Source organism: Pagrus pagrus (assembly GCF_965226575.1).
Source record: "Pagrus pagrus genome assembly, chromosome: 11".
Lineage (NCBI taxonomy): Eukaryota > Metazoa > Chordata > Actinopteri > Spariformes > Sparidae > Pagrus > Pagrus pagrus.
In genome coordinates, this window is record NC_140195.1 from 4,815,342 (window position 1) to 4,841,363 (window position 26,022).

General features: G+C 43.3%; 2 protein-coding genes across 5 annotated transcripts in view; both read right to left on the reverse strand.

Moving 5' to 3' along the window:
- Positions 1-587: 587 nt before the first annotated feature.
- rsbn1 (round spermatid basic protein 1) lies at positions 588-10,500 on the reverse strand (the record flags this gene model as incomplete). Its single annotated transcript, XM_084367113.1, is given in 8 exon segments — positions 588-2,865; positions 3,002-3,110; positions 3,555-3,722; positions 3,879-4,021; positions 4,543-4,680; positions 7,407-8,074; positions 9,857-10,478; positions 10,480-10,500. Coding segments are annotated over 8 exon segments (2,406 nt in total). The 3' UTR covers positions 588-2,328.
- A 4,600-nt stretch (positions 10,501-15,100) lies between these two features.
- magi3a (membrane associated guanylate kinase, WW and PDZ domain containing 3a) overlaps positions 15,101-26,022 on the reverse strand; it is a 126,685-nt gene continuing 115,763 nt past the window's right edge. For 2 of the 4 annotated variants that reach the window (XM_084367376.1, XM_084367377.1), the window contains exons 14-21: positions 25,206-25,398; positions 23,614-23,829; positions 22,436-22,621; positions 22,130-22,223; positions 20,926-21,001; positions 20,580-20,717; positions 19,544-19,682; positions 15,101-18,309 (exon numbers count right to left, since the gene is read on the reverse strand). In XM_084367376.1, coding sequence (XP_084223502.1) covers positions 17,321-18,309; positions 19,544-19,682; positions 20,580-20,717; positions 20,926-21,001; positions 22,130-22,223; positions 22,436-22,621; positions 23,614-23,829; positions 25,206-25,398 — 2,031 coding nt within the window. In that variant the 3' untranslated portion in view covers positions 15,101-17,320. Of the gene's footprint in view, positions 18,310-19,150; positions 19,244-19,543; positions 19,683-20,579; positions 20,718-20,925; positions 21,002-22,129; positions 22,224-22,435; positions 22,622-23,613; positions 23,830-25,205; positions 25,399-26,022 lie in introns of all 4 variants that reach the window. The other 2 variants (XM_084367379.1, XM_084367378.1) reach the window with 2 other exon arrangements.

The following is a 26,022-nucleotide window of genomic DNA, read 5'->3' on the forward strand; positions in this document are numbered from 1 at the left end:
AATAAACATAAAATGTCTCCATACAGCTTGTCCGGCTGAATACAGGTCTCCAGAAGCCCAGAGATCCCAAATAATAAAAAGAAAAAGGTGTAAAGAACGTCTTTTAAAATCAAATTATGTTGAATCAGCTGTAGGGAGCCATCTTATGTTAAGTCCCCATCTACTTCAGTTGTTTAGGAGAACGCTGTTTTGCTGCGAAGCTCCAGAAACGTTTTGTCGACTACAAAACTTCAACCAATTTCTCATTATGACTGAATTTTCATTTTTGGAGGAACTTAACCTTTAACACACAGAGAAGACGATGCATGTTGAATATGCATCGGATGCAACTGTACAGTTAAATTGTGTTACATACACTGGTTGCACAAAAAAGTTATTTATTAAAAAAATATAGAAAGTCTATGCATTCCCATTGTGTGTTTTTTTTTCTTCTACTTAACAAGACCAGGACCAGAAGCCTCCTGTCTCTAACTCATCACTCAGGGAACTGACAGAAAGTATTAAAATGTCTGAGTACAAACATTACCAACAGTAATCAATGGTTCTAAAACACAGCGCATCACAACAAGTATGACAAAAGGCTGATGTGACAGTATCCACTGTCAATTTATTTCTACGTTGAGCTAGAAGTCGAAACTCTATGACAGCCAGATTTATGACAAAAATAACCATACCACTTCCTGATTAGGATCTAGCATGATCTAGAAAGGCAGCCTTTCCACTAATACTCATGTAGTAATTGTTTGCTTCCAGGTGACATGCAGACGTAGAAATTAAAATGAATCATGTGAACAACATCTTTTTTATATATATATAAATTAAAAACAAAAAAACAAACATAAAATAACAAGATACACCATGGCTGTTAGGCCGATCCCCATTTTACTATCCTACTCACCGACCTCACAGTTTTAAACGAGGCTTACCAGATACAGTACAAGGCACTAAGACGGAGTCAGTGGAAGAGCAAAGGCAGTATCCCGTCATCACTTCCTTTACAGAAGACCGCCTTTAGAAGACTACTGAATGAAGGCCTCGGGGGGAACCGGAAATCTCCTCTGATCTGAAACTTCGACCAAGTACAAGATATATAAGGACAGGCCATTTCGAAAGTTCACTTTTGTTGGAGAACAGGTCAGCCTTAGGTAATGTTGTCCTTGTCATATCAGACTTTGCTGGAACTATTGCAATACGGTAAAGCCGCACAATGACACTCAGTAAACGTCAGTAACCCTCTGCAACAGTGCCTTCATCAACCCAGTGACATTACCTGCTAAAACTAAAGGTGAGGATGAATCAAAACAAATGAAAAACACCTCGAGTGCATGGACAGCGTTCACTTATCCCCAGCTACACAACAACAAAATATTTACACACCAATTTCTGAAGACACACCTGAAGCGAAGATTCAGACAATTATCGGTCAATGCAATAGTTGTAATCCCCTTCGTCATTTAAAAAGGCGCTCCTGTAACTAGATAATAGTCTTAAATATCCATCACTGGTTAATAAACCTGTGTTCCATCTTAAGAAAATAAATAAAATATTAAAAAGAGTATCAACAGTAAGAAATAGGGCGCCGTATAAAATTTAAATAAAGAATTGCACAAAAAGCAACTTATGAAGCTGACAAAAAAAGTTTGAAGTGCTTGTAGTTTACTCAGATAATTATGTACTAAGTCTAAAACCAGAAGAAAATGGATCTTTTTCAAAACAAAAGCCCCCTCATTTTACCTATCCCATGTTTACTGTGACCAATGCAGGAAGTATGTGTGCTGTAACTCCAACATGTGCCAAGCTTCTGATTCATACTCTGCAGACCACTGACAATGTCCTCAATCTACGAGAGTGAGCCGACTCTATCTCGTGGACAAAGTGAAGTCTATACGCCTCAGTCGCTGAAATGAACAAGACGGTATAATGTCGGTATCATGCTTCCAGAATAATCAAATATTGAGTACGTAAACAATCCTTCCATCAGCTGCCACAGACTTGAAATGAATCATTCTCCCAAAAAATCAAACAGCTGAGCCATGAATTTAAGATTTCCTACAGTACGTATGGCAACTTATAAAATACTACATTTTATAATAATAGTTTCTTTACATGGTACACACCTTTTGAATGAGTGAAACAGTAGAGAGTTCCAGTTTAGGTGCTGTCAAAATGTGTTACATCGTCCCATTAAACTGTAGTTTGGCTGAAGAAAAAACAACAAAAATAAAACATCGAGGGACGTTTTTTTACCAACAGTTGAAGTTAAAAGGCTTCCTGATTGACACAGATGTCAGTTTTAAACAAATCTTTTCACGTACACGTGAGAATGTGTCATTTAGGGAACTTTGCAGTGTGTCCGACACCTTTTGGAAGGGTGGGCTCTTTTGAGGGTCTACAACCAGAGTGGACCGGTTCCAATGAAAGGTGTGAACCCTGGTACGTTGGGGGCAGGTGAGCAGATTTGGTTGGCTGTGGAGGGGCCGGCTGAGGCTCCTTGGGAGGTGTCGCCGGCCTCTGGAACTCTGGTTCCTCATTCTTGGCCACCCCGCCGTGAGTGTTGTCTCCCTGCGGCCGTGCACAGGGGGTGACGGTGGCGTCGGGCCGGGCAGGGGAGGAAAAAGAGACTCGGCCGGATGTGGGACTGAGATCATTTGGCCGCTGCTCCTCCTCCTTGTCCTTCTCCTCTGGGTGGTACTGTTTGAGGCGGATGTGCCAGGCCAGGCTGCAGACCGCGGACACCGTCTTAAACTGGTGGATGACGTTCCTCGGGATGAAGTAAATGTCGTCGTCGCAGAGCTGGACCCGGATGTAGCGGATGCCTTCCCTCCTCAGCTGGTTGAGCTTGGCATCATCCACCCACTGGACACACTGCAAGAAGATACACAGCGGTTTCATATCTTCAAATTTTAACAGTATGTGCTACTATTAAGAATAATAATCTAACACACAGATGTATGATTGACATACAACCTGATGGATTATGTATGAAAAGTCCAGTTTTTACCTGAGACACAGGAGGCTCATACAGATCCAGTTGCAGACTCTGGACAACTTCATTGAAGTCTCCAGCTTGGAAACAGACGACATCTTTGGTTATCCGAGGTCGGTTTGTCCTGCAACACATTACATTTTTTAAAACCTTTCATTTTACCTCCGCTTATTATTTTGCCATTGACAGTTTGAGTTTAGCTCACCACTAATTATGGATGCAACTTTTGAAAGTATGAACTGTATGTTTTTAAACTAAACTATTTAATTTTCAGAAACCATATCTGGGAGTCCTCCACGTACCACCAGAGGGCGCTCGTGTAACACAAGTGATACTCTGAGTTTGAGAATAACAGACTCAAGTAATTTACCTGAGCCGAAATAGACTTTCTGTTATGGTGGCTCTATGTGATTTAAGGTGCTATGAGATTGCTGCGAGACCTCCTTGTGTAAGTTTGGAGTTTAAGCGATTCTGGCCAGAGATGCTTGATTCTTAAGTTTCAATCCCAGGCCATCAAAAATGAATGAATCAGTACAGCACTAGTTGAAGCATATCAAAAGAAAGTCACCATTCTCCAAAGTGCACAGCCTTCAGTACCCCCACAGCAGCAGTGCTCTGCCAGTCAAAACTCTGGCCTACATGGTCAGCATGGGCTTTAGTCCGGTCCTCGAAGAGAACCTCTCTGGGTTCACTGGCCCTCGGCAGGTAGTGCAGATTTTTGATCTCATTCATGGACCTACAGGAAAGGATGGGAGGATGGAAGGGGATAGGGAAAGGACACAAATATATGTTTTCAGTTTGCACTTCACTCCTGTTTTTCCCCCACATTTCCATCACAATGATAACGGAGTTGTGTTAAAATACTGCATTTCCTGTGCAGCTGAGGTCGTACCTGCGTCTTTTGAAGGGCGACTTGGGCATGTCAGCGGTGGGAACCATTTGTTCTCCAGGTCGCACCCACATGATGGGCCCGTCGTCACTCTGAGAGCGACAGTCCAGCTTCAGACTGGAGAGGCTTCCCCACGGCAGGGTCATCTGTGGACACGCACACACACACGTCCAGTAAAACATACTGTGTATGTACTGTATGCTGCTGAAACCTGTGGGCATGAGCTTACTCTACAATTGCAGAATGTTTGCGATGCAGCTGACGAAACTTAATTACAAGCCGCCACAAAATACCGTATGTGATTTAGTGTGTGTTTACATATTTTTTATGAAAAGTACAACAGACTGAACAGATGTTACAGCAATAACAGTGCATCAGCAGTGGAGTTATTATGGAGTGTTGTGCTTGTGCTTTTTAATGAGCTTCCTGAGAGAAACACACTGCATTTAGCATATTAAGCGATTCCCGCCTGAGGTGTAGAGGAGGGTGCTCAGGTTGTGGATGTGCTGTGCATTCGGAGCAGAAGCATTATTCCTGCTGTGACACGGGTCAGTGCACAACCTCTGTCTCAGGCCTGAAGCCATAAAATCTTGTGTGAGTGAGTGCATGAGTGGATATGGTCCTTTGAAAACCGATAAAAAATGATCAATTTAAATCTTCCACAGACCTTGAGAAAGGGTGACTCTTCCAGCATGTCAAGGAATTCTGGGAAATAATCTCCAACTTCCTCGTCCACGGCTCCCACCAAGCTGATCTGCCTCATGGGTCCGGACCGGTACGTTCCTGAACAGTAAGTCCGGCTCACCTAGGACAGGAAACAAAACGCATGTCCCACTAGCTATATGATGTTGTATACACCATATACCTTTTTCCCTGTTCTATCACCGAATGAACTGACAGCCCCTGACTAAGTGACATATTTTATGGATATTTCATATTATATTCAATGCATAAGTATAAATATAAATAGTGAACAAGAGAGTTGGGTGAATTTTGATCCTGTGAATATTGTTGTCAGAGATGAGTTCTCCTGATAGTTTAAGAAACTTTTTATACAATTCTCCATCTATATTATGTTGTTTTTGTGTTTTTAAACAATCATACATACTTAATAAGCTTCTGTTTTGCTTCTGGTTCTCCTCACCCCGACACTTGGCCATTGTTCTATCAGCTCTTCGGTTGTTTTAACTGCGTTCTTCTCTACTGCAGGATGAGCTTGTGTTCAGGTCTTCACGCTGCTCTTATCCTGTACGTTTTTTTAAGTTATATATCTTTAACTAGAATGGCACTCAGTCAAAAATCACACTCACTCATAGATACCAGCCACCTACATATGCCTGATTTTTTCATCAAGATCCATGCATTACTCCCTGAGAATTTAATGAAAATGTCAAAAAAAAATTAACTTAAACTTAACTCTTACACAATGTTAAAGGAAGTGAGAGAAAAAGCCGGGACCCAAAACAAAAGTTAATGGAGTCTATTCTGAGCCAAGACCCGTCCTCCATCCAAGTTTTGTGGAAACCTGTTCAGTAGTTTTTGTGTAATCCTGCTGACAAACCAACCAGTAAACTGACACGGGTGAAAACACAACCTCCTTGGTGAATGTAATAATATCTACATTTTCAAAATAACAACTTCATTCAGTTTTCTGCACAGATATGAACAAAATGCTGAGATATAGTCGTACTTTATATATTTTTCAAACAGTTTTCTTACACTCCTTAAAATCAAAAAGGTCTCACAACCCCAGTTATTCACAAAAGAATCAACATAATCAGGTTCTTTAAAAATGCACACTGACTGTTTTGAGTGCTCACTTTTAGTGTGAACACAAAACCTGCACGGCCCTCACCAGCTGTTCGACTGCATTAGCCTTTGTTGTAGCTATATCTACAGTACAATCTATAATTGCTAACGCCCCATCGAAACTTGCTCGCTAGTCATCTCTTGCACTGTGACTTTTGTCCCTTCAAGCTGCAGGTAGAGTTTGCACTCTTACACCACAGTCTAATGGATGTGAAGCAGCTGCTGCAGCAACATCACGCCTGACGGATGCTTTATACGCTGTGTGGAGAATCCATCTCACCTATTGCCTTGCAACCAGTGTGGCCTCACCGTATATTCAAATGAATGGGAAAAATCCATACAGAGTCACACTGATGGATCCACAGACCCCAGCCTGTGACTTTTATATGGAGATGTCTTTTTTCCTTCAGACGAGGCTCTGAGCTGAGCACTGCTGTGATTATATTATGTTACAGCAGGCACTTGTATATACAGCACTGACCCAGTAAAGTGCAGTCGATCCAACAAAGCGTTTTAGTGCAATCATTCTGCTCTCAAAGCTTCAGTTTATACCGTGGCCTCTCCGGCGGTGAAATGATTAAACTGGGTCGGCTTTTTCCCTGAATAAAACAGAAAACCGCTGAGCTCGCCGTTGTCGTTTGCACATCTAACATCACACATGCAGACATCCTGGCTCGCTCTTTTCTCCTGTCTGCCATCTTCCTCGAGCCGTGAGCGGTCAGTATAATCCTGAATTGTTATGGAACCAAAGCGGCTCCATTAGATCTCTCGAAGAGCAGCGACAACTTGGCACCGGCGCAGGTTTTTAGAATAAACAGTGTACTTTGGACTGAATCATTGACCGGGTGGTAAACATGCATCTGAGCTCATTCATGACTGTCGGCTGGCCCGGGCCTTCAGCTTGCTGCGCCTTTTTACAATGTTGTCAGAGCACATACTGCACAGCTGGGGACTAATTTATTGTTCGCATACAGTCTGCTCATTTTGTTTTTCTACATATGTAATCTCAGCCACTATGATACATCTAATGGTGTAGTTTTTTTCTAATTTCTAGATTTTTCTGTTTCAAAACAAAAGATGTTTGCCGGGTGTTGTAAATATACAGCAAAGCTCTGGTTGTTTTTAGACATTTTGTGCAGAATTTTTACATATTTTATCTTTAAACTGAGTTGTTTACCTGTAATATTAAAAGGTAATCAAAATCTATATCCATTAAGTTTAGTTAATTTTTATTTTTGATTTTTGATTTAGACTAGAGTTGAAATAATTTGTCCATTTATTAGTAATTAGTTGATTGACACAAATGTACAAACCAATGATTCTGCTAATTGATAAATGACCTCAAGTCAGTTCTTTAAAAAGCAAAAATGACAAAAGATCTTCGGTTCCAAATCTGAAAACTTACTGGTTTTCTTCTATTTGCTTCTACGATAGTAAATTGGACTTTTGGGGGTTTCTGACTGTCGCCTGGACAAAACGAGCAGAAAAAATCTCAACAATAGATGAATAGATCGTATGACTGACAGGTTAATTGATGGGTTAAGCCCTAATTTAAACCAAATTCAGATAAAAAAAAAAAGCTTGTCTGATTGAGCAGATCAAGAGCAACAACAAACGACCACGTCAGAGGCGATTTTCTATGAATGTTATTGTGGTAAAAGTTTCGTGAGTGCACTGCCAAAATCTTTGTTAAAGCCAGAAGACCTCTTCCTTTTCACGTACCTGAGAGTGAAAGTTGGCAATAGTGGTTGTCTCAATGTCTTTCTTGCCCAGCATCTCCATTTTGACTGGTGTGTTGGGGAAGTTGAAGGCAAAGTAGTCCAGGAAGTCAGGCAGGTAGGAGGCCGCACTGTGCACCACTGCCAAGGCATAGGAGGCTGCACCTCGAGGCTTCTCGGCGAAGGCCAGCTCCAGAAACTCCTGGGCGAAGCACTCCATCTCAGCCGGGCTCAGACAAGCCAACTCGTCAGCATAGGCGTGCAGAACCGACCCCCCGCCGTTGGCTTGCCGTTCCTCGTGCATGAAGCGTCCGTACCAGGTGCCCGTCTGGAGGCAGGTGCTGCGGATGGAGTGGTCTTGGTGGGAGAGGAACGGGACGTGCCCCAGTTTGAGAGCATGGAGGTAGGGTAGGTGGTTGTCGATAGTGTCTCTGACAGGCTGCCGGATGCTCTCCTGCTTCACGGCGCCCGGCAGAGAGGCATCAGGGGAAATGGGCAGAGCAAGATCTGCTCCAAGTCCCGCACACACAGTCTGAACCGCTTTGTTGTGCACGTATCGGACCTTCTTGGCGCTGTGCTCTTCCTCGCGGTGCTTCTTCTTCTTCTTTTTCTTCTTCAGGAGATATTCCTCCAGTGACAGAGACTTGATGTTCTCATTGTGGGGCCTTGGCTCTACAGGGACAGAAATCAGTAAAAAGTTAGAGAGGCAACTATTAGAGCCCGACCGATATATGAGTTGGCTGATATTACGGCCTATATTCGCCTATCACAGGTATGTCAGTGATGGTGAACATGTTGCTTGAGATGCCCGATATGAACATTATTTATTTAGAGATTATAATACAGAAAATAATTCTTGTGGTGATTTCTGAAATTAAATTCACAGTGCACCAATAAACGAGAATCAGCTGGGCTCTAAACACTACATTTAATTATTTGATTAACAATTCATAAAACAAGTATAAGCAGTATGGTACTATACTCTTGTGAGTGAACATTGTAAATATCCAGAAACTTGTCAAAGACTTATGCAGCATAAGTTGCAAGATATTTGAAAGACAAAGCCAAAAGATACACAGTAGGGTCAAAAGTCAAAATACTTATTCTAAATACTATATTTTTTTGACAAAAGGAGCTTAAAGCTGTTGTACTTTATCTGTATTCCAACAGTATGTTGTTATGCAGTAAAAGATTAAAGACTTTTTTTTCAGGACTCCATGAAGCGTGTCTTGTCTGCACTTGGAGAGCAGGACCCTCCTGTTCTGGTACCCACACTGACAATGGTGGAGCAGGGAAAGCTACTAACTGCAACGCTCCCAGTTATGTCTTACACCACCAAACAGGCCAAGCAATGAAAAACGCTTGAAGAAAAGGAAGAGGCAATGAGAGCTGCCTTTAAAAAAAGGAGGGAGGGGTTTGTTTACTGCAAAACAGACATGAGGTTAACTAGAATTTCAAAAAATCTTAGTAGTTGGGATTTTCCCTTTTGCTTCAGTGACAGCATGCACTCCATCCAGCTGGTGTGGACTCCCCAAGCTTGTCACAGAGTGCTTGGCTTTCTCAGACTTCAACGGTGCGTCCCCAATCGCATACTTTTTCTTTTTACTTTTAGCACGTACTGCTGCTGCCAGTACAATTGGGACACACTACTTCGTCATGACAGTGCGTCTTGATCTTTGACCCTCCTGCTCCTACATCCGCCTCAGCCTTAGCTTAGGAGCACAAAGAACGTACTGTAGTACTCACGCTTAAACGTGCTTCACCTGTCGATGCTGTCAGTCATTCTGTCAATCAAGTGTTTGTGCTCTCTCAGCAATGTCACACACCTGAACGTATGTGATGGATCTTCCACTTTGAGGAGGACTGTGGGTCAGAATAGCCTGAGAAGCATGCTAGGCTTGCATACTGCAAAATAAAACCAGATGTACTGGGACATCCTGGAATTTTATTTTTTTTTGCATTCTGCATTTCACAAACTTCACCCTGGGACATATAAATCTTTTTCTGGCATGCTTAACAGCATGGCAGTGTGGGCACTGGCACGCAGTCCCCATAAAAGCTGAATGGTGTTGAGGTCAGGTGGCGGCACAATGAGCCCAAACATCCCTCAAAACTTTACAAGAACTCCTTCCTTGTCTGTCCTGACCGTCCTGGACTTTCCCTCCGCAGTCACCCGACCTCAACCCCCATCGGACATTTATGTGACAACACAGGAAACTTTGTGAAACATGCAGAATCATGCTGGCATAACATGAATCATTAGACTTGTGGAGTCCATACCAGGTACTCAGACATCCTGTGATTCATGGACGTTTAAAAAAAAAAAGAAAGATCATCTTTTCACTCAAGTTGTTAAGCTCATGTTATCATTTGTCTTGGAAAAAAAAAATTAAAAATATCATCCATGGTGATTCATGACTTGTGGTCTCCCTACTGTACATCCACAACACTCACCCTTCTTTTTCTTCAGCTCAGCGTGCTTCACGTTCGCCTCGGTGTTTTCCTTCTTCACCTTCAGCTTCACATCTTTCTCCCTGTGCTTCTCCTTGAAATCCTGAGCCTTGGCCTTGACCATTTTGAGAGGCGTGATAGTGAAGAGCGCAGGTGGCTCTGGAGGCACCGCTCGCTTCTTCTGCAGCTGCTCTGGTACCTTCCGAGGAGGAGGAGGAGGAGGAGGTGGAGGAGGCAGAGCCGGCTGCAGGCTCTTCTTCGCCCCGTTGCTGAGGCTGTGGTGGTGGTGATGGTGGTGGTGGTGGCTGTGTTTGTGGCTGTGCAGGACATGTTTACCTGCGCTGAAGTTGTGGGGTTTGGGATTCTGCTGCAGCTGGTGCGCCTGGTGCGTCCGGTGCTCGGCGTGCTGCTGGTGGTGGTGGTGGTGGTGATGGAGCTTCACTTTCTTCGCCTCTTTCTCACACCTCTCCCGCTTGTCAGCTGGCGGCGACAGCTCCCGGCTCTTCTTCTTCTTCCTCTCTTGGATGAACCTGTCCAGACTCTCCCTCAGCCTTTCTTCTTCTACTTTGGCACGGAGCAAGTCGACCCGAGCTGCCATCTTTGCACGTACAGAACATTTAAAAGGACTCTGGAGTGCTTCTGCGCATGTCCCCGAAAATGTGTAGTCCTCTCGCCGCTGATTTGTAGTTTATTTTAATGTTTTGGCTCTGTTGCGCACGCGTAACGCGGGCAGCGGTGGGTTATGTAGTTTTGTGATGCTGCACAGCTACATGGGAGTTGGAGTTCGTGCTGCGCTGACTGCGTGCTGCTCCGCACGCACTCACTTCTGCTCAGCTGACGTCATGGTTAATTTAATCGCAGCCACGAGGGGCAGTGCTTCAGCTGCAGTGTTATCAGCAGGAGCACAGCACACTGAGATTATATTTATAATACACTGCAGGAACAACCAGGCTGACCTGTTAGGACATGTTCACATGTTTTCAGTTCTTTATTAAAACAGTAAAAACTGTTATTTCCACAGGTTTTCCAAAGTATTTTGGATTGATATACAAAACTTTCTATCTGGGAAAATAGGCCAAATGGTATGGAGGCTCATTTCTGCCAGTTAAAGGTGCCATTTGTGAGAAAAGTTGATTTTTGAGTCTCATTCCTGACACTGTTCATTAATAATTGTAGGGATTGTAAGACGGGTCGGCCGCCGTCCCAAAGGTCAGTTTCCTGACGAGTTGGGAATGAGACTCAAGACTCAACTTTCCTCACAAATAGCAAAGAAAAAAAAAAGAGTAAGCTTGATGAAAAAAATACTCTCATGGTCAACCATGATTATAGGATCCACTCATTACCTGAAACCGTTTATCCTTTTCAGGATCCCAGCTGACATTGGGCGGCAGTCGGATACACCGTGGATAACCTGCCAGTTCATCACAGGGGGTCATGCCTATGTTCCCACACTTTTTGGGTTAGGGAAGTGGTTAGGGTAGGAGCATAGGGCTGTGGGAACATAAGCATGCTCCCCATCACAGGGCTGACATATAGGGACCATCAACCATTCAGGCTCACATTCACACCTACAGACCAGGGGCGGACTTACCATTAGGCATAACTAGGCGGTTGCCTAGGGCCCCAAGTTCCCGAGGGCCCCATAAAAATCCTCATACACTTATGGTTAATACAGTTATTGCTTATTTCCGCACATTAATTATGTTTTTGATTAAAATCCTCTGCCAGCAGAATGCTAATCGTATTATGTGTGTGTCGGGGCCCCCCCTTCAGTCTCCACTACATTGGAAAAGAAGCTGCCCCAGCCGTGCTGAAAAGAGGAGAAAGAAGGAGGAAAACAGAAAGCTGATCTCCAAGTTACAGAAAGTGACTACTGTCTTCACTGTGGCTGCGGCTGCTGCAGTAGTAGCAGCAGCAGTAGCAGTAGCAGTGGCAGCGGCTAGCAGCAGTGGCTAGCAGCAGTAGCTATGCAACTTAAGGAAGTTATTAACAACTACTATCCCGAAGATGGAGATACACTGTTCAATTTTAGGAACTTTATTCAAATCTAAATGAAATTAAATTTAACTTGTTCAGGATACAGTGTTTAAATGGGCCACATGCCAAGGCTCTTTTAATGATCAATAGCTGGGATAGATAATTCTAAAAGGTAAAATATGACGTTTCTAAAATGATATGGGTCAAAATCTTGATCAAAGATGTAAAGCCAGTGATGTATACAATTGCATTTAATGTTCAGACCTTAAAGCTCTGACTTAGCTGCTGGGACTTCACTCGTAAAATAGATTATAAAAATGACCCACGGTACATTTTTTACATCTGCAGCAATGTCAGTTCAAAATGTTATCAATTGATGCGTGTCCCTGAATACATGTTTTGTAGTAAGAGCTAACAGAGAGGAAACTTTTTCTATCTTGCTAGGTGTTGACATAACTGTCTGTGTCTTCCTGTTTCCGTTAGTGTGACTAGCTGAAATCCATGCAGGATGCAATCATTGTATCCTGCATGGATGTTGCACTGTATCCTTAACAAGTTAATTTTAATTTCATTTAGATTTGAAAACAGTTCCTAAAATTGAACAGTGTATCTCCATCTTGGGGGTTGATCTGAAAATGGTGATGATGAATGAGTATTTGTAATTAATGAAAACATTGGTTATTCACTGGGTTGTTGCAAATGTGAGTGATAATCTCTGGACACGAGGGACCTGAATTTAAAGAGAATGATGAATATAAACTTTATTCAGGGAGTACTTCCTGATGAGGCGCACATGTCATGGAAAGACGAATGGGTGGATGTCAAGTGGAAAAGGGGCGTTATGTCCCATTCACTCCAACAACATGAAGCAGCTGTGGTGTCATTGTTGTAAAGGTAAGCCCAAACTATTGTTTTCATGATATGTGAGGTAGGAACTTTTCTTGGGAAAGATGAATTGATGTGAACCAATATCGGCAAATGTACAAATTATAGTGTGACTAGAGATAACATTTTTTTTAATAGCGATCATGAGTGTATGTAGTTTATTATATGCCCCCCATTATTGTTGTAAGTACCTGCATTTGATCTTGTTTTTACGTTTTACGTCTCTAAATATTTTTTATTAATTTTTATATGTAAATATTAGCATGTTAGCTCAATAGCTTCTAGGTCATGTGATCAATTGACTCAAAATCAGTGTGGGATCATGTAACTACACTGGCTGCATGAGATACACCTCTTGTTTTTACATTTTACATCTGTTCATAATTTTTTATTAATTTTTAGGCTTTATGTAAATATTAGCATCTTAGCTCAATAGCTTCTCAATAGCTTTAAACACAGTATCTCTGCTTTAAATATCCCACATTTTTATTTTGAAAACAGGAAGTCGGTACACGCTGTAGCCGTCTTCTCCGTGTGTTTACTGTAAAGTCTGCAATACAGGTGCACTTGAAATGTTGGAGTGGCTTGCGAATGTCGAATATCCAACTTAAAACTAACTTCACTGAAGTCTTGTCATGATGTATTTTCCAGCTGGTCCAAGACGATTTTTTAAAGAGTTTTGGCTGAAGAAGTCACCCCACAAAGGAAGACTCTTTCAGTTTATCACAAATATTAGCATTAAATCATCATTTTGAGGGTACATGGTTTTCACTGGGCAGGAAGGGTTTGACAAAATTGAAGTTGCATGAAATCCTAAAATGTCTACGTCAGCACTTGAGTAAATATACTTACACTTCACCACTGGGTCAGAGCCTTATACTGTGTTTTGTGTGTGTTTGTTTTCAGAATGAGGGAGAGAGACAACGTGAAAAAGGGACAGGAAGAGAGGGACAAAAGGTAAAACAAATAATACATTGTGTATTCTGTTAAAACGTATGTATCTGTATAATTGACCTGTTGTTTTGTGTGTTGTCTTCTCATTTCAGAGGGCCCCATGCCGGCCTTTGCCTCGGGCCCCAAATTTCTTAAATCCGCCACTGCTACAGACAATTTAGAGTAACTTACTGACCTAACTTTTCTGCATGTCTTTGCATGGACCCGGAGAGAACCTACACATACAATGGAAGAGCATGCAAACGCCGCACAGAAAGGCCCTGCGCTGCTGTGCTACCCACAGATTCAACTTTTTATCTCATATTTGTGACTTTTTATCTAATAAACTCGACTTTACATCTTTACATCTTATAATTATGAATGTTTATCATGTAATTATGACTTTCCATGAGACTCTGATTCAGCGGTAGAAAGCATCCTGACTGGAAACATCACAAATTGGCATGGTTCCTGCACGGCCCGGGACAGGAAGGCTCTACAGCGGGTGATTAAAAAACTGCCCAGAGCATCAGTGGTAGAGCATCAGTGACATCGGTGAAGTGGAGATGTTTTTGCATTGAGCCCAAAGGATGCTAGAAGACAACACCCACCCCGGGCCACGGTCTGTTCATCCTGCTGTCATCTGGCAAAAGATACAGAAGTATCCGTGATCCGTAATTTACAAAGATCCAAACAATATTTGAAACATAAAACTTATTATTATTATTAAAGGTTTTTATGTCATATCTGAGTTTTCCTGTTATTTTGGGTCCTTTCTTTTGGTCTTTAAACTTTGATTTTGACTGTCAATAAAGTTGGAGAGGAAAACAATCTTTCTACTTCTATTTGTTTATAGCACAGTAGGTGATCCGTCCCAATGGCGCCTGCTGTATAAGAAATGTTGGACAAACTACGAAGTCCTTGTCATCTGCAAAAAAAAATATTCCAAAGTTCATCTGAAGTTAATATGAGGCTTCATCAGTCTGAGTTAGACAAATCAACTATGTATTTTCCAAATTTACTGGCTTTTTGGCTCCACTGCAGCCGACTCAGTCTCAACTCAATCTCATCTTATCTTCAGATAAACTTTGGAACGTGCTTTTGCACAGAATGTGGATTTTGTTCCTCATCACAAACATTGGAAGTAGCACGAGCAGGATGAGCGATTACAGCAAGCGAAACCTGCTTCAGTGAGCACACGGGGGCCTGACTTTTGTTTAAAGACAGACTTGAAAAGACTGTGAACCCATCCAGACAATCTGCGGTGGTGATTCTCACAGCAGCCGCCCGTGTAAACTTCCAGTCCTGGCAAGAAGCAGAGGAAGACATTTGTGGAAACTTGGCCTTCGGTTGTTTTTACCAAAGATGAGTAACAGGATCAATTCAAGGATACTTCATCAAAATCACCTGCTTCCCTCAATCAACACAAACAATAACAAAAACTCCATCATGTTTATTCAGTAAACCTTTATTTATCTGTGCATGAACAGAATGCCATGACCACATTATTTCTTTTTCACCCATTTTATATCATTTCCTCTCACTTCCCTTAAAAAAATAATGAAACGATTTACAGAGGATTTTTTTTTTTCTGCATGAAGGCAAATATTTATACAGGTGCTGTACAATTTATAAACATTTACATCTACCATGATGTCAAAACTAAAAGACTTTTTTTTAATATATATATATATATGTTGGAGCAATGCAAGGCCACGGTATCATACATGGTAATGGCGTGAACAGAAAATAATACAGTAGCCCATCATATCAACAATAAAGTGGACAATAAATTAGTAAAGTGGTCTCACAGACCCCATAGATGCAATGTGTTACTTCTGTACATCCTTAAACAGGCTGATGAGGGTACGGATCAAGCAAGGACTAGTTTGTGAAGAGCAGTTTATGAACCACTAGATGTCGCTGTACTCCACAGTAGCAACACTGAAACAACACTAAGTCTTCAGAGCAGGGCACAACTGATCCCAATAAATAAAAAAAATGTATATAAATGTGTATTTTCATGTTAGTTACTTCAAAATAAGACTCCCAAAGAAAGCTGTCGAGCCATTTTTCACATTATGCACCGCGTGTGCTGCACACTGCGACCACCGTCCCTCCTCGTGTGGGAAACTGACTGCGTTCTCGGGGGAGTCTGGCTTTTATTTGTGACAGCGATGACGTTGCTAGTGTTTAACAGTGAAGCAAAAAAATGCACATACTATTTTTTTTTCTCACATTAAGGGTCACACACTAAAATAAAAAAATGATCAAAAATAGATTTTAGAGGTTAGAGTGAAGATAAATGATATGTTTTTGTGCCTACGTTTACGATGATAAAAATATCTCTTTAAAGTCTTTAACAGGTCGAAGGCAGATGTTCTCACTCTCTTACAGTCCGGCTCCGTTTTTAGTTCAACTCATCTAACTCATGACGTGTCGATATATGTTGTCAACGCTTTTGTTAAATAATATATGTTTTTTTTGGATTATAGTCGATTGCTACAGCGATATCTAAAAATACATAGGCCTACCAGTCAGCTTGTATACATACACACACACAGCCAGAGGACTTAAAAATGCAGAGCTGCTAACAGTAGACAACATTATGTATCAGGCTCGGCGACCGTGACATCTTAGAAATAGAATGTATAGATTTGTATAGTGTTAGTATTTTTTAGATGGTGATGCTGGTCTACACATTCTATCTCTAGAATAAAGTCCACATTAAAAGTGAAATGACTCAGAATGGATCTGTGTACTGACAACTTTTGTTTACATATAATTTCAATAAATTACATTATGCTTTTATTATTAACACACATGTAACAAACATTAGAACTATAACCACAAGTATCTGGTCTTGCTGTTTGATGCATATAAAGCTCCAGGGTTAGTCTGTCCACCCTCTGATAAGCTAAATGGGAATCAGAGCGTTTGTGAGTCTTCCTCACGTGGATGAATACGGTCAGTTCACAACCCCTCGCGGGGCCCCCTCGAAAAAACAGGACAGTAAAACGACGTAGAAGACGCTCTGTCGCGCCTTTTGCAGAAGATTTTAAGAGAAACTCACCAGCCTCACTTTTTTTTTTAGTACATCCTTCAGTGACGGCGACAGGGGGATCGATCTCGCCCCGAAAGAAAAGCCGAGCGATTGCATGAACGTGTCTTAAACCCTTCAAAGTGACAAGAACATTTTTAAAAAAACAAAAAAAAAAGAAGGATCCTTCATCGAGGCGGAGAGACAGGGAGAGCACTTCATCTCATTACCCACAAAACAGTCTCACAGTGAGTGCAATACGGAGCAGCTTCTTTATAAACCGGAGTCCCTGATTGGCACAAAATAGACTTCAGTGTCGCATCCGAAAAAAACAAAACACAACCTGTTACACACGTGTCCACACATCATCATCATCATCGCACAGTACAAATACTCATGTAGGTACAAGCACGCGTGTCAGATCAGACTTGATGCAAACTGACCGAGGCAAACTGGGTGAAAAGAAAAAAAACAACCATGAGCAATGAGAAGCTATGTTGCTGGTTACACAGTGATCTGATTTGTCCGAGATTGCCTAACAAAAAAAATAAAAATAAATCCTTCCGTTTTGAATGTCCATCTTTCAGAGGCTCAGATTTCTCTTATCATACGCAGAGAGTCCTGGGAGGATGTCAGATATCCGCGTATGTTGTTTCCGCCTGGGACTGGATCTTGGCGGTACTGGGAACTTTCCATGGACCGGGGGTGATGGGAGCCTTCTTGCTGGTGGTGGTCCCGTTGCAGCTGGGGTCCTGGATGCTACTGCTTGAACCCCTGGGATCCTTTCTGTTTGCTTCATCTGTTGCCCCGTGGTGCTTGCTTTCCCGGTATTCCTTATCCCCCTTCTCTCTTCCACTCCTCCGGCTCAGGGTGCCGCCGTCGGCATCCGACCCCGCCCTCTCCCTGTGCATCTGGGAATGGGATTTTTGTGCCGCCGCCTCTTGCTCAGCCCTTTTATTCTTCTTGTGGCGTTCACTGGTCCCAAAGCTTTTGTCTCCACTCTCTACAGCCCCCCTCTCCTGCCAGTTAGGGGCATCCTCCTCCTTGTACCTCCTGTCCTTCCCTTCTCCATAGGCAGTGCTGGGCTGTTGGCCAGCTGGACGCCTGGGGCTCTGAGGCAAAGCAGGGTCTTGCTCCCTCTTGGAGGTCTTCCTCGGGCTAGAGGAACGGTGGTCTCTCTGCCCTTGAGCTCTTCTCTCTCTGCTCATATCCTCCAGGGATCCGCCGTAGCCTTGCTCTGTTTTTCTCGGGCTCGGAGAGCCCTCGACATGATCTGCCCAGCCTTCAGTGGCTCTCATGGGACTAGCAGGCTTGGAGTCGCCCCTGCTTGTTTTTCTGGCCTGGCTGCCAGGGCTGGCGGTGCGCTTATGGTTGTGGTGAGAGAGGTGCTGTCCTCTTGATCTGCCGGCCTGCCTGCCGTGCTCCTGCCCCGCACCCGGGGACCCAGTTGCCCTGGGATCCCCCCCGGAGAACTCATCAGCGACGGTTGTTTTGGGCGAAGATGGGGACAGTTCGGAGGCAGAGAGGGAGACAGAGGATGGAGAGGCTGGAGATGACTGCCCGTCAGATGCAGAAAGTCTGGGAAAGCTTGAGGTTGGAATGGTTACTTTGTCCTTTGAACCTGAGAATCAAGCAATGGAGAGTAAGAGAAGGTTCTAGCTGAGCAGAAATCTATGCATGTAAAGGAAATGCAAAGGATTAAATATCCTTTACATGGGATTTTTCACACAACAAAAATAGGGATAATTAAAAGTGTCATGCAACAGAAAAGCAGAATATCCTCATAGTTTGAACAAAAATACATTTTCCTCTAATATCCCCCTTAAATATTTGCCTTGTTTGAGTTATGCATCAGCCGTCAATGAAATTGGTGCTGACGGCTACACAGCACTGACGTTTCAATAAGCTGATAAGAGCTGCACAGCTGTGATTGAGAGCAGATATATGCAGCAGAAAACCAGAGAGAGAAGAAGAAGAGTGATGGACTTAGTGGTGCTGAAATGAGCTTTTGGATTTCTAGGAGCAACAACTCATAGAAATTCATTCCAGGATTAAAAGTTTGATGCCAGTGAACGCACACAGATCCCTTTTTACAACTTGTCACTCACTGATCAATATCTAGTTAAGGACTTTTCCCCCCCACGTCTCAGTCTTCATTCACGCTCAGGATGAGGTGTGTGTTCAGTGGCATGCCAGGATTTTTATAATACCGTTAAAAAATAACTTGCGGGGCGCTCTGGAGCCTCCCAGCGCTCCTGCAGGTCTGTTCGTTCTTCTAGGACTCACTGCTTTGGTTCTGCCCTCCAGGGGGGGAGAGTAACTCTGCTTACTGAGTCACAGATAACTGATCTATGTCAGATTGACCATGGGGATGAAGGAAGGGGACAGAGGACGACACTTAAATCTGGGAGATGAATCATTTTGAAAAGCAGAGGCAAGAGTAGGAGGAGTACAAGGTTTACCAAGATCATTAGGGACAGACCAAGAAAAGCAGTGAGGCCTTTAGTGATGCTCTGGTTTCATGTAGAAGCACAGGGTGGAAGAAGAGTTCAGACCTATAGGAGGAAAAGATAAATAGGTAGAAAAAAGACAGCCGTGCCGGTGCAGAAAACCAGAGCAGATAAAAAGCACAAAGTATAGATCGAGATAGAAGAAGAAGAATGAGAGGAGAGAAAGGTCAAGAGAGAAGCTCGCAACACATGCATGAGAACAAAGAAAACTGAGCACCCTGCTATCAAGCATATCCGTACAAAAGCTTCTATATATATACGTATGGTTAATATGCTATTGTGTAGATCTATATGCAGCGGAAAAACAATGTGTGTACATGCACGCAGCTGTCAGCGGTCACTCACTGTGATCAGGGACGAGGCCCTGGCCGGGTCGAAGCAGCAGGTGAACTCTACTGCCTCCTGCTTGGATCAGCTCGATGGCCCGAGTGTGTGTGATGCCCTGGGTGGCCTCGCCGTTGATCTCCACTATCTGATCTCCGACCTGTGAGGCAGATAAAGCCCATTCTTATACGTCACAAGCAGGGGAGGGGGGGAAACTGAGGAGTCAGTGCAGTTACTGCTCTTTTAAGGGAGAGCAGAGAGCTCAGACTGTGAGAAGAGACATGAGGACGTGAGAGGTAAGGTGCATGTCGTGTTCTCAAAAGTACAGGAAGTCAGTTATTGCTGTGGCCCGATTACCAGCATGGCCGGACGTTGGGGCCTGCAGCAAAAGCAGTGACAAGCAGCTCATGGAGGCACTGAAGTTAAACCTTCTGTGCCCGATTGCCAAAATCATACTCCTTCTCTTAAATCTGATCACATAGGGATGATCAACATCTTTCTAATTTCAGTGTGATTTACACTTGCCAAGGACATCATTATGCAATGTCCATTGTAAATACATTTACATAAATCTGCATTGACATCATAGGAAAAGAAACCCTCAATTTAACAACAAAACTCAACTGAAATTCTCATGTTTGTAAGTTTTCTTCAGTATAGAAGTGATCTAGTGTTATTTGTTGGTACATCAATGAATACATTGCAAACAGGAAATGCTTATAGCTGATTCGGCATTCCTTTAATGATGCCACAACATTATACTTCCTGTCTACATCCCCCAAAGCCCCCAGATTATCAAAATAGCTTCAAGGGACTTTCATTTTAGTATTTTTAAAACCTTTTTGTCCAATTCATCCTCAGCACTGTGCCATGGAAAATATCTTAAATTTGGATAAAATGTAACCCAACCTGGTGACAGGCATTAGGAATAACAATAATAACTGTATTGAAATAGCCAATCTTCCCATCCTGTTTGCTCATTGACATGACTGTTTCATAACTAGCTAAAAGTTCCCTGTAGTATGTTTATTCTGAGGACTGAGACAGAAACACTCACGTGTATCCTGCCGTCTTTAAGAGCAGGTCCTTCCTCGGCCAGTCGCAGGATAAACAGGCCCATGTTGTACTCTTTCCCTCCTCTCAGACTGAAGCCGAAGCCCCGCTGGCTGCGCTCCAGCTCCACCACAAAACAGCCCTGTGGTTCACAGACAAGAATATGAGCTTTTGAGACCGGAACAGGCGGATACAAAGTCCTGTCTGTACTCAAAACCTGAGCAATCATTGTTACACTTGTTGTTCTGTATTTTAGTCAAGTGGCTTTAAACGACATCCCTCAGATTATAAGCTTAATAAGATCAAGCTGCACCTGAAACAGATTTTTAAAACTCTGGCTGTTGTTTCACCTGCTTGGAGCCTGACATGATGAGTGTTCCCATATCTTTTGGTAGGAGAGAGTTCTTCATCTCGGTGTCGCCGTTCCTGCCACAGACAAAGACACACGAACACATTGTGACGTGACTGAAATACTGAGGATATGAAATATATTTGATCGTGTTATATTACAATAAGGCACAATATTTCCTCTCGAGATGAAAACTGAATGTCAGCGCATATGAAATAGACATTAAAGTGCAAATGTATGCACTCTGTGTTGTCCAAGGTGCTTCCTGTATTCCTTCACCAGCTTCTATGTGTCATGTCAGCACTAATGGCTGTATGTGAGCAGCTACAGTAAAAGCGAAGATGCTCTACATATTGGGAAGAGAGTAGAGAATTAGTCTCATTCTCTCCTCTGTCTGCTCCGTCCGGTATCCACACACCGCCACGCCTTCATTACGGCAGCATGAGCCTCTTTCTGTTGGTTTCATTATACGACGCACAGAGACCCAACATAAATCCTTCAAAGCGCCGAGTTGCTTTTACAGTTCAGTGGCAGATAAAGGGGGCATACTTTAATGCTTCGCAGAGCTCATTACAATGCTTTTGTGGGAACTTAGCCGCGCTGACACACTATCTGAAAACTCTAGGCCTTCTTAGCGGCTCTGGCGCGGAGAGGAGTTTACACACTTCCACGCAGCCAAGCCGACAGCTCATATCTAGCCAGGGCTGACCCAAGGCATGTGTTGGGAGATTAGACGGGCGAGGAGGGGTGGTGCTGCCGAGGAATGGACATAACGGGCTAAATGAGGAGAAGGAGAGAACACATGCTGGTAGGCGGCGAATCGGAGCCGGCGAGGGCGAGAAATGATGGCGGGGAATTGCTGCTGCAGCGACGGATTAAAGAGTCCGACACAGGTAATCTTGTTTAAAAAAGGAAGATCAAAGAGCAAAGCGGGACGCCTTATTAATCTGTCTCTTTTTCTTTGCCTCGCCGTGCAAACAGTGACCGTGGGGGGATTTTCTGTCTGTCCGGATAACAAGGAGAGCGCAGGGCCACAAGAGATGGTAATGGGCCACATTGTAGCACAAACCCAGAGCCTGCTTTGAGAGGATTGGGGGTTAATTTATGGTTGAAGCAGCAGAACCTGTATTAGATTGTCTCCCGTGGACTCAGTGTCTGAGCTCGTGTGAATGCTTGTGCTCGTGTGTGTGTGTATATCCGTGTACCTGTCTGGATAGCTCGGAGGCTGCTGGCCCACAGCTCTGTGTTGTGCCGAAGGGCTCTGCTTGGCTGAATTTGTTCCGGATGGAGGAGCGCTTTCTGTGAAAAACACAGTTCACACAACACACCCATTAGTAATCTGCTATCGGATGCCACAAAGCAATCTCAAAAACATTCTTATCTCTGCTTTTATGTAAATGCTGAAAGTGAATCAGCATTCTCATTATCTTTTTTCTCCCCAGAAAATCCTCTTGATATTCTCTTTGTAAAGCAGCTTCGCAGGAACTGAGACTTTCTCCGTGCCAACCTACCGTCTTCAGGCACGACAGTGAGGGTGACGGAAGTGCCGGCGTCCTTGATGAGCTGGACGATGTCGTTGTGCGACAGCTCCATGATGGACTGGCCGTTGACGGCGGAGATGCGGTCTCCCACCCTCATCATACCTATGCGGTCCGTGGGGCTGCCCTCGATAATACGGCCGATCTTGTGAGGTATAACTGTAAAAGGGAAACGCAGAGAAATTACAAACTGTTCTTTTTTGCATGTTTGAGCAGCACTGATTCAATAAAGCCAACATCAGAAGCAGGGACAAAGATGGCGCACAGTGACCTTCCGCTGCTGCAAATGGGAACCTTTTCAGTAGCTGCTCCTATTATTAAAACATGGAATGAAGGCGGGCAAGATATTATGTGTTAACACATTTACAAATCTGATTTAGTGAATTATGTTCTTATATTTGAAAAATAGAAGAGTCAATATCCAGCAGCTGTGTGGGGCTATACTTTGGCACAGCAGTACCGTTGAGCTTAATGCTAAACTCAGCATGCTAACATGGGGTAATTACTACATCCAAATACAGAAAGTCTGATGGGAAGGAAGTTCTGCAGTTTTTTGGTGACAAACCAAAGACAAACAAAAGTTTTGATTGCATGATGGCGCTAAGTGAAACGTCGAGGGATCACCAGGGATCTTATAACTCATCCTGAGAGGGACATGAATGCCACATTTCATTTCAGTCATTTCACAAAAAAAAACAAAAATGTCAATCTCATGGCGCAGCTGCTACCAATGGCAGTAGGATACATCAATTGAAATAATTCACAGGATACATGTACAGTTTGACCTGCTCGTAGCATGTTACGTTGGATGAAAAGTCAGGGGTTTCATCCTCTGAGGAACATGAGCGGCTCCAGAAGATATCACGGCAATTCATCCAACAGTGGCAGATATATTGTGATCCCTACAGTCACACTGCTATGATGGCAAAAAACCATAAACAAACTACTGAAGGAAAAGATGTAGGGAGCCATCAGATGTTCACGTAAAGGTCACGTAAAACTGAAGACCCTTCATCTCACCAAGCATACAGCAGAAACTACAGATGCTGCTAAAAACCTAAGGTAACAAAAACACAATGATTGGTCCCCCTAAATCCTACACACTGGACCTTTGTTAGATTGGACAAGTTGTCTTTCTCTGTATTTCTGACCTCCAGGTGGGGGCTTGGTCTTTGAAGTCAGGATAACGAAGCCAAAGCCCTCGTTGTCTTTGCGCTGCAGATGAACGTCAAAGCACTCCGGCCTAGTGGGCTGAGCGGGCTGGATGGCGTTCGGGAACTCCCCACGAAGCGTCTTGGGGGAGTTGTTGACCAGGACAGATGCTACCTGCTGCGGCTGCTGACCGCTCTCCTCCTCCCCATCGCCATCTGACAAATGAGAGTACACAGAAACATGAAGGAATGCATCTGCAGGTTCATACTGTTCTGGTTGCGTACTAGAAAAAGTTTATGTTTTAACCTCTATTCACCCTCTGTCGCTTTAAGGCGCCCCTCCAAAAAAGTCCAGTCTGCTCTGATTGGTCATCTCTCACAGGCCTGAGAAGGCACCGCCCACCTTGTTTTCCGCATTAGCTCTGCTGGTGTTTTTGTTTACAGCACCTAGACCTGCTTTCTAATTAAAATAATACATCTTTCTACATCATGGGACCCTGAAGTCACACATTTGGAGCAGGACAGGGTCAGCTCAGACTATAAATGACATCACAATCGGCCACTTTCACCAAGAGGACAACCAAAGTGTTTATTCTGAGCGGGGGTCACTCTGATTTAGCTGACGTACATTTTAATCCGTGAACAATTAGTCACCGAAAATGTTCCCAGCTTGTCATCCTTATGATCCACACGGCGGCTTTACCGAAGACAGCCTTTTTTTGCAGTGTTTATCTCACATGTGAAATAAAAGACTGTCAACTCTACACTCGGGATGAAAGCTCTCCACAATGTGTTATTCATAAGACGGGCTGATCTACCTCAATCTCTCTTCATTCTACGTTTGTTTTGCTGAGTCCCTGTTTTGTCAGCCGGCATCAGGGGATCTCTTTCTCTAAACCGCTGCTTTGAAAGCATAAACCCCGGACATGATTGATGCTTAATTTCTGCAATGTGATCAAAGCTGTTGTTGCAATACATCAAATCCAAAGTAATTTCAAAAAGTGCTCGTACTATTCACGGAGTGGGTATTTGTGGGGGTAAACAAGCCTTCAATGCAGCAGGGGTTTGTGTTTTGAAAAAGAAATCTCAGCATGTTTTTTTTTTTCTTTCTCCCCATCCTTTGAGATGTAAATCAACTATTCCAGCAGATCTAATCTTCGCTGCCCTTTACACAACTCCAATCATGCTCGACAGATAAACAGAGCAAACAATCCTCAACTGTCAATTGTGAGCCACTTCTGCCGTTTTTTTCTCCTGTTTTATTTTTAATTCACTTCCCTGTGATTAAAGCAAATACAGAATCCTCTTTCAAAACTTTCATTTTACAACACAGGAAATATTCTGTGTCTACACAGAATAAAAACCCTAAAAGTCAATTTTGGTGGGACTTCATTTTATTCAGATTTATCCGCAAGGAAGTCATCCAGAACAAATTTAAAGGATTAGAGGAAAAAAAAAAAAAATCCCAGATCAAAGCTCTTTTGCTCGGAGGACCTCCTCCAGCATACTGATCGAAAACAAGAGACAGTTGCTTTTAAACTTCGAGTGCTCTCACGGAAATGTGGAGCCGATGATTCAAAAGCAGAACCCACCTGACGTTGCCAGTTTCCGGCGGACTGTGAGCATGACTTGGCCGTTGCGGGCAGCGTTGGTCATCAGCTCCAGCACTTGTTTGTGGGATTTGCCCTTGACTGGCACGCCGTCTATACAGAGCAGCTCATCCCCTGCCCGCAGGCGGCCGTCCTTCTCTGCTGCGCCCAGTGGCACGATGGCACCGATGTACACCTGTGGAAGCGAGAGGATGTGAGAGAGAGGAGCTTGACACACTGATCTGAGCCAGAGTGAGCATGAGGATTGACTGGCATTATGGTAAATAACCAGTTGAAATCCTCTCAGTTTGCTTTAAGCATTTGATACCTAAGTGTTATATAGAGGTTTGCTGTCATTTCTGACAACATATTTCCCAACTGTCTCGCAGCAATAGCAGAAAATCAGGTTACTTTCATAAATGATTTGCTTGGTGTCTGTGAGGCTGTTCATATTTGGCAGCAACATGCATCCTGAGTGACTGACAGTTACACCCGTCAGTTTGCAAATGGCATTAACACGCACTTCTACGCTCTTTATGCACAAACAGGATACAATGTTTTTTGACAATTAAAGTCATATCTTCATGTGCTACTATTGCTGAAATAACAAGCAGCCCCAAATAGTTAAGAATTTGTTGCGGACAGCGTCTTACAAAGTTAGAAAGTTTCCCCGAACTCAACAATGCACAAAATTATGTGATTTTTTAAGGGAGTCTGGGTGCTTTTTCTTCACTTGCGTTACAGAAGTTGCCTATTTTGGATACTGTTTCCTGTACTTGTAAAAATCTGACATGTTTACCGTCAACAAGATGTTGTCTTC